Below are 8,965 nucleotides of genomic sequence, written 5' to 3' on the forward strand. Positions count from 1 at the left end.
CTTGGAAGGCTGAGGCGGAAGGATCGCCGGAGCCCAGCAGGTCGAGGCTGCGGTGGCTGGGAGCGGCCACTGCACTCCAGTCAGGGCGACCAAGTGAGACTCCAACTCAAAAAAAAAGAAAAAGAAATGCATGGCTTCAACCAATACCCTAGTACTAAATATTCCCACTACACATGCTTGATTCTTTGTATACTCATATAGATGATATCATGGACACTCTTTGATGTTAAAGTTGAATTTTCTTTCTCCAAATTTACCACTGATATAAAAGAGATCATCTAAGACAAACATAATAAAACTGAAAAAAGTGTGTTTTAAATGTTTTTTTGTATCCACTATATCTGTATTATACTAATAGGAATTTTACAGAATTGTGTTCTTTTAAAGTATTCTTTGCCTAGATTTCAGAAACTATGCTAATTTTTTTTTTCTTTTTTGAGTTGGAGTCTCACTCTGTCTCCCAGACTGGAGTGCAGTGGCCGCTCCCGGCCACCTCAGCCTTGACCTGCTGGGCTCCGGCGATCCTTCTGCCTCAGCCTTCCGAGTTGCTGGAATTACAGGCATGCGTTACCACGCCCGGCTGATTTTTTGATTGATTGTAGAGATGAGGTCTCGCTGCCCAGGCGGGTCTCGAACCCGCGGGCTCAGGCAATCCACTCACCTCAGCCTCCCAAAGGCGCGGGATTACAGGCTGAGCCACCAAGCCCGGCGCTAATTTTTTTTATACTGTCAGAAACAAAAGTAGTACTGTGACAACACCCCAAATTGAGGTGATCCTAGTCTGGATAAGGCAAAGATGTACATTTCTCTTCTAATCTGGCCAGCATCAGAGATAATCTTTTTCCTGTAAATGTTCCTATACTAACTACAGAGGGAAGCCAAGATACAGTATGGTCTCCCCCAGGGCCTTTGAGGGTCAGACCCTCTGCTTACCATACCCTGGACTCCTTCCTTTCCTACTTCCTCTTCCTCCCTCCTCCCTCAGGAAGTGTGAGAGACTCAACTTTCTCTTACCTTATGTGTACAGTAGTGGTAGATTGTGTTTTGGTGGTCATTGTTTTCTTTTCTTTCTTTTTTTTTTTTTTAATGACCTAAGAAAGGTAGGTGTATTAAAGCAAAGATATGCCAGGCGTAGTGGCTAAAACCTATAATCCCAGCACTTTGGGAGGCGAAGACAAGAAGATTGCCTAAACCCACAGGTTCGAGATCAGTCTGGGCAACTTTGCAAGAAATCACCTCTACAATAAATCAAAAACGTAGCTGGTCATGGTGGTACATGCCTGTAGTACCAGCTATTTGGAAGGCTGAGGCGGAAGGATCACCTGAGCCCAGCAGTTCAAAGCTGCAGTGGCCATGAGCATGCCACTACACTCCAACCTGGGTAACAGAGTAAGACTCCGACTCAAAAAAAAAGGAAAGGAAAGATACATTCTGAAGGGCACAACAGGCAGGGTGACAGCAAGAGGGTCTCCCATTTGATGCTGGTCATTGTTTTCAGTTATTTTATTTTATCTTCATGCCATGCTCACAATTTATGGCTAGTGGAAAGATGTTCTAGATAGAAATGTGTTCTGTTGAACAGCTGGGAAATCATCCTCCCCCCTTTCCCTTCTACTCATCTTGGAAAGTACAACAGGAGCTGAAATCTGCCATAACACCAGACATATGTAATATTAAATCCATAGTCATGTACTTTACCATAGGGGAGCCTGTAAATGAAATGACATAATCTTGAAAGCAAAAAGAGCCCCCAAAAGGCCAAAATAGTAGTATATTAGACTTGGCAATGTCGTGTGCCTTGGCCAAGCCAGCCCTCATACAGCAGAAGGGAAAGAAGATTCTGGCACCATTTCTCCCAGCTCCTGTCCTGGCCCTAAAATCTATTAAAGCTATGTGGCTTAAACTCAGCAGCTCTGTTTTAAAATACCCACTCAAGCTAGATGGTTCTAAATAGAGCTAATGACAGCCAGAAAAGAAAGGCCTGTAGGAACTTGCTCTGACACAGAACTGATGTCTATAAACAGATTAGCAGAAGAGAGCAGAACGTCTTTCTATTGCCATAACTTTTGTATCTTGGCATGAACATACAATAAAATAATAGGAAAAAATTACCTATTACACAGGCTGCCGCTGTGCTACAGACAAATAAGGTAAAGAAGTGTTTAGTCTGTCATCTCTTCATACATTTGTGTTTGATGTCTCAGTTTAGTAATTATAAGTATCCACTAATTAGTGTTATGTATATGGGTTTGTATATGGAGGTAAATAATAGACAAATAGATGTGGGAGAAGGAACAGGTGAAAATGTTTATCTGAATTCTTTAAAAGTTCAGCATAAGCCAGGCTCGGTGGCTCAGCCTGTAATCCCGCGCCTTTGGGAGGCTGAGGTGAGTGAATTGCCTGAGCCCGCGGGTTCGAGACCCGCCTGGGCAGTGAGACCTCATCTCTACAATAAATCAAAAAATCAGCTGGGTGTGGTGGCGCATGCCTGTAATTCCGGCTACTAGGAAGGCTGAGGCGGAAGGATCGCTGGAGCCCAGCAGGCCGAGGCTGCGGTGGCCGGGAGCGGCCACTGCACTCCAGTCTGGACGACAGAGTGAGACTCCAACTCAAAAAAAAAAAAAAGTTCAGCATAATTCATCTCCATTCAAAAGGCAACTAAAGCCACTCCTTTTATCATTTTTAAAAGGATAAGGAGATAATATGGCTAAAAAATTCTGAAGCTATATTAAACTTACTGTTTGGACTGTGGGTTAGTAGCCAAGAGAGATTTGGATTCTTTTTCTCTTATATTTTCATGTAAGACTTCATAAGGAAATGGCGTTGTTTAAAAGGGAGAAGATAAAAGTTAAGTGCCTAAATAATCTCTACAGCAACTACAGTGAAAAGTAGCTTGTCTGTGCATTAGAATCATCTGGGATGGCTGGGCATGGTGGCTCAAGCCTGTATTCCCAGGACTTTGAGAGACCAAGGCGAGAGGATTGCCAGGGGCTCAAGACCAGCCTGGGCAACTTGCTGAGACCTCGTATCTACAGTAAATAAAAAAAAAAATTACCCAAGCATGGTGGCACACACCTATAGTTCCAGCTATTTGGAAGACTGAGGCAGAAGGATCACCTGAGCCCAGCAAGTCGAGGCTGCAGTAGCTGTGAGCATGCCACTGCACTCCAGCATGAGCAACAGAGTGAGACTCCGACTCAAAAAAAAAAAAAATCTCAGCCATGCTCAGTGGCTCAGCCTGTAATCCCAGCGCTTTGGGAGGCTGAGGTGAGTGGATTGCCTGAGCCCGCGGGTTTGAGACCCGCCTGGCCAACTTGGCAAGACCTCTTCTCTACAATAAATCAAAAAATTAGCCGGGCATGGTAGCACGCACCTGTAGTTCCAGCTACTTGGAAGGCTGAGGTGGAAGGATCACTGGAGCCCAGCAGGTCGAGGCTGCAGTGGCCGGGAGCAGCCACTACACTCCAGTCTGGGTGACAGAGTGAGACTCCAACTCAAAAAAAAAAAAAAAAAAAACTCAAAGCACAGGTTACACTTCACACCAGTTAACTCACAGTTCTGTGGGTGGGACTCAGGCATCATTGAAGGTTTTTGAAGCGCCACAAGGTATTACAATGTACAGAAAAATTTGGAAACTACTATCTGTAAAATGTAATTATCAGTTATACTAAATGGGCATTAATGATTATAAGATTCATGTGTGATTATTGCACATTGATATTTTCACAGCTTCCCTCATTTATGTGGTATAATTGCTTCAAATGTTTCTTCTACTTAAAGAAAAATAAATACTTTAACATCAGTCATTATTGGTCTGCTTGCTAAAATCATACTTGCCATTTTCTTCTGTTTTCATATATTGACAGGAATTGGCAGCAATGAAACAGATTCTCATTAATATGCGTAGTAAACAGTCTGAGAACAGCTTACTTACTAAAACAGAATCAAAAAATATGACAGAAAATCAGAAATCAAAGACTTTGAATGTCTCTAGAGAACATGAAGACAATGTATTTATACCCAAACCAACACTCTTTGTAAGTACATTTTATAAAACTTAGAATTTTAATATCTCTGATTTTTACTAAATATATTTAAATTATTTTCTTGTATGCATATTAGTTTTAAACCAGTTTTAATCATTTTTATGAAATAATCCTGAAAGATCTGTATTAATTTGTTTTCTGAATGTGTATATTATCTAACAGATAATCACTGGATTTGATGTTTCTAGGTAACTTGTTCAGAAATTACCCTAAATCTGCTGGGCGTGGTGGCTCACGCCTGTAATCCCAGCACTTTGAGAGGTGGAAGCAAGGATTGCCTGACCCAGGAGTTTGAGACCAGCCAGGGCAACTTGCCAAAACTTCATCTATACAATAAATCAAAAAATTAGCCGGATGTGGTAGCACATGCTTGTGATCCCAGCTACTTAGAAGGCTGAGGTGGAAGGAAACCTGAGCCTAGCAGGTCAAGTCTGCTGTGGCTGTAAGCGTGCCACTGCACTCCAGCCTAGGTGACAGAGTGAGACACCTACTCAAAAAAAAAAAAAAAAAAAGATGGGGCTTGGTGGCTCATACCTATAATCCTAGCACTTTGGGAGTCCGAGGTGAGAGGATTGCTTGAGCCCATGGGATCAAGACCAGCCTGAGCAACTTGGTGAGACCTCACCTCTACAATAAATCAAAAAATTATAACCGTGCATAGTAACGTGCGCCTGTAGTTCCAGTTACTTGGAAGGCTGAGACGGAAGGATCACTGGAGCCCAGCAGGTCAACACTAGGGTGGCCATGAGTATGCCACTGCACTCCAGCCTGGGTGACAGAGTGGGACTCCAACTCAAAAAAAAAAAAAAATTATCTGGGCATGGTGGCATGGCCTGTAGTTCCAGCTACTTAGAAGGCTGAGATTTCCAAGGTTTCATAGACTTATGAAATGACCTTGAAAAATCTGTATTAATCCATTTATTAATCCATCTGTATTCATCCATTTTCTGAATGTGGATATTACCTGCTGAACTCATATGATCCTTCTGCCTCAGCCTTCTAAGTAGCTGGAACTATGGCATGCACCACCCCACCTGGCTAATTTTTTTGATATATTGTAGAGATGAAGTCTTGCCAAGTTGCCCGGGCTGGCCTCGAACTCTTAGGCTTAGGCAGTCCTCTTGCCTCTGCCTCCCAAAGTGCTGGGATTACAGGCGTGAGCTACTGCACCTGGCGTGTATTTTAACATACAATAAGAACGAGGATAAAAAGGCAACAGAATCACAATGGGGTGGCATTATTAAATATCCCACTTGACTTCAAATGATTTCCCAGCCATGCTTCCTTTTCTCAGAAGAAACACGAGTTTTAACTTCTAACCATAGAGACTCAAAACCAGAAAGATTTTTTTCTATGATATTCTGATTCAGTGAGTCCCCAGAATCTTAATTTTTTAAAAACTCTCTAGATGGTTATAATAATCGGTCAAGTGTGGGAACCTCTGATCTAAGCCATTTCATTATACATGCAGATAATGCTACTCAAGATTAATGAGATGAGAGAGATTTCTTAGTGATTATACAATTCAACCTCCCTTTTTAAAGAATGACAGAAAGTTGCAACCTAGATCAAGTAAAGGACAATTATTGTAAGGTACATGTGGCAGAAATGAGAACTAAACTGGCAGGATGGAAAAAACAGGGTTCCTCGGGTAATCAGCCTGGACACCAGGCAGCTCCAGGGGTTTCCAGCTGAGTCCATGGCTCTTTTCCTCTGTAGATATCAGCTTTGCTTTACTTTCTGTCATCATTTCTGCTTACTCATAGTTTCCACTTCCTCATTAACTTACCCACAGCCCTTTGTCTTGAGAGAAGTTCCTGTATATTCTTTCTGCATCTTCTCTTATAACCTACTTCTCTCTGTATTTTCCAAGGCTCAGAATCGAATCAGTGTAGGTCATCCTCTGCGAGTGATCCCCATTGGTGGCACAACTTCCTAAGGTTATTAGCCAGCCTACAGAATGCCTACCCTTGCTGGTGAGCAGGTGTCACACTGTGCCAAACTTAGCTGCCTGGCACTATTTGTTAAGAACAACTGTGGCTAGGCAAGTTTATCTCAAAAAATGACCTGAGATTGTGGCAGATATTATGGTGTGCCCGTTATATTATATTCTATAGGAAGAAAGCAGACTGAATAAATAGACATTAATGGGAGAATAGGGTTGGTTGGGCACGTGTCTCATATCTGTAATCCCAGCACTTTGGGAGGCCAAGGCAGGCGAATCGCTTGAGTGTAATAGTTCCTGACCAGCCTAGGCAACATAGCTGAAGTAGAAGGATGATTGCCTGAACCCAGTAGGTCAAGGCTAAGGTGAGCTGTGATCCTGGCACTGAACTACAGCCCAGTCAGCATAGTGATACCCCATCTCTTAAAAAAAAAAAAAAGTACGATGCAGTGGCTCACGATTATAATCCCAGAACTTTGGGAGGCTGAGGTGAGTGGATTGTCTGAGCCCACGAATTCGAGACCAGCCTGGACAACTTGACAAGACCTCATCTCTACAATAAATCAAAAAATTAGCTGGGTATGGTGGCACATACCTGTAGTTCCAGCTACTTGGAAGGCTGAGGTGGAAATGATCTCCTGAGTCCGGCAGGCCAAGACTGCAGTGACTGTGAGTGTGCCACTGGACTCGAGCCTGGGCAACAGAGTGAGACTCCAACTCAAAAAAAAGAAAAAAGTGAGAGGAGGGAGTAGGGAGGGAGAAAGGAAGGAAAGAAGATAAAAGAAAATAGAAAAGAGGGTCAGCCAGGCTCAGTGGCTCAGCCTGTAGTCCCAGTGCTTTAAGAGGCCGAGGTGAGTAGATTGCCTGAGCCCACAGCTTCGAGACCCACCCGGGCAACTTGGCAAGACCTCGTCTCTACAATAAATCAAAACTTAGCCAGGCATGATAGCACACACCTGCAGTTCAGGCTACTTGGAAGTCTGAGGCAGAAGGATCACCAGAGCCCAGCAGGTCGAGGCTGCAGTGGCCGGGAGCTTGCCACTGCACTCCAGTCTGGGCGACAGGGTGAGACTCCAAACTCAAAAAAAAAAAAATAGGGCTGGGCTCGGTGGCTCAGCCTGTAATCCCGCGCCTTTGGGAGGCCGAGGTGAGTGGATTGCCTGAGCCCGTGGGTAAAAAAGAGGGTCAAATGAAAACCGTAAGATACAGCCAAATAGCTAAAGCCTGTCAGTGCTCTCTGACCTGCCTTTCTGATCCTACTGTTTCCAGCCATGAGCTACTCCTGACCAACCTCCTATATTTCTGATTTTAACTTGGTAACCTGATTATGATTTCCTGTAATCCTGGTAGTAATCAGTATATAATTAACAATAAGATTTCCCCAATTCCTCAAGATAAAGTTATGCAATGAGGATAAAATTAAGAAGATTCAATGTATAAAGTGTCATTGGGTGTTTTTTTGTTATTGTTTTTGTTTTTTGTTGTTGTTGTTTTTGTTTTTGTTTGTTTTGGGGTGTTTTTTTTTTGAGTTGGAGTCTCACTCTGTCGCCCAGATTGGAGTGCAGTGGCCGCTCCCGACCACCGCAGCCTTGACGCGCTGGGCTCCGGCGATCCTTCCACCTCAGCCTTCCAAGTAGCTGGAACTACAGGCGCGCGCTAACACGCCCGGCTAATTTTTTGATTTTTATTGTAGAGATGAGGTCTCGCTAAGTTGCCCAAGCGGGTCTCAAACCTGCGGGCTGAGGCAATCCACTCACTTCGGCCTCCCAAAGCACGTGATTACAGGCTGAGCCACCGAGCCCAGCCTTATTATTGTTTTTGAGTTGGAGTCTCACTCTGTCACCAAGGCTGGAGGGCAGTGGCACGCTCCCGGCCACCGCAACCTCAACCAGCTGGGCTCTGGTGATCCTTCCACCTCAGCCTTCCAAGTAGCTGGAACTACAGGTGCACACTACCATGCCCAATTAGTTTTTGATTTATTGTAGAGACGAGGTCTTGCCAAGTTGCCCAGGTGGGTCTCAAACCCGCGGGCCCAGGCGATCCACTTGCCTCAGCCTTCCAAAGTGCTGGGATTACAGACTGAGCCACCAAGCCTGGCTGCGTGTTTTTTTATTTTCCTCTTTTTGCTTATCTGTATTTTCTGTTTTGTTTCACAATCAATTTTTTTAAATAATAATAAGGGAAAACTTTCCAAAGAAGCATGAGGGCTGGGCACAGTGGCTCAGGCCTATTATCTTAGTACTTTAAGAGGCTGAGACTGGAAAATCACTTGAGACCAGGAGGTCAAGACCAGCCTGAGCAACATATAAGACACCATCTCAATGATAAAAAAGAAAAATAAAATAAAGAAGTATGAGTTCAGGCCGGGCTCGGTGGCTCAGCCTATAATCCCAGCGCTTTGGGAGGCTGAGGTGAGTGGATTACCTGAGCCCGCAGGGTCGAGACCCACCTGAGCAACTTGGTGAGACCTCATCTCTACAATAAGTCAAAAATTAGCCGGGCGTGGTGGCGCACACCTGTAGTTCCGGCTACTTGAAAGGCGGAGGCGAAAGGATCGCCGGAGCCCAGCAAGTCAAGGCTATGGTAACCGGGAGCAGCCACTGCACTCCAGTCTGGGTGGCAGAGTGAGACTCCAACTCAAAAAAATTTTTTTTTAATTTTAAAAAATAAGAAAAAGAAGTATGAGTTCAGCTATGTCCTAATGAAAACCGAGAGATACTGCAAACCAGTTAAATCAAAACTTACATGCTAATACAAAATTAGTAATGTGAATTAACAGAGTAACCTGGGGCAAGTCATTTAAATGCTCTCAGTAAACCGGCTTGGTGGCTCAGCCTGTAATCCCGTGCCTTTGGGAGACTGAGGTGAATGGATTGACTGAGCCCACAGGTTCGAGACCCGCCCGGGCAGGCGAGACCTCATCTCTACAATAAAATCAAAAAATTAGCCGGGCATGGTAGCGCGCGCCTGTATT

The 8,965-nt window shown here is 44.1% G+C and overlaps 1 protein-coding gene across 1 annotated transcript in view; it reads left to right on the forward strand.

The window, feature by feature from the left end:
* The window catches only part of PIBF1 (progesterone immunomodulatory binding factor 1), a 234,535-nt gene that overhangs the window by 221,067 nt on the left and 4,503 nt on the right, over nt 1–8,965 (forward strand). Inside the window, exon 17 of the mRNA XM_008055961.1 lies at nt 3,867–4,037. Within this exon, the coding sequence (XP_008054152.1) occupies nt 3,867–4,037 (171 nt within the window). The remainder of the gene's footprint in view (nt 1–3,866; nt 4,038–8,965) is intronic.

Source organism: Carlito syrichta, unplaced genomic scaffold (genome assembly GCF_000164805.1).
Source record: "Carlito syrichta isolate Samal-C Ts95f unplaced genomic scaffold, Tarsius_syrichta-2.0.1 Scaffold302053, whole genome shotgun sequence".
Classification (NCBI taxonomy): Eukaryota; Metazoa; Chordata; class Mammalia; order Primates; family Tarsiidae; genus Carlito; species Carlito syrichta.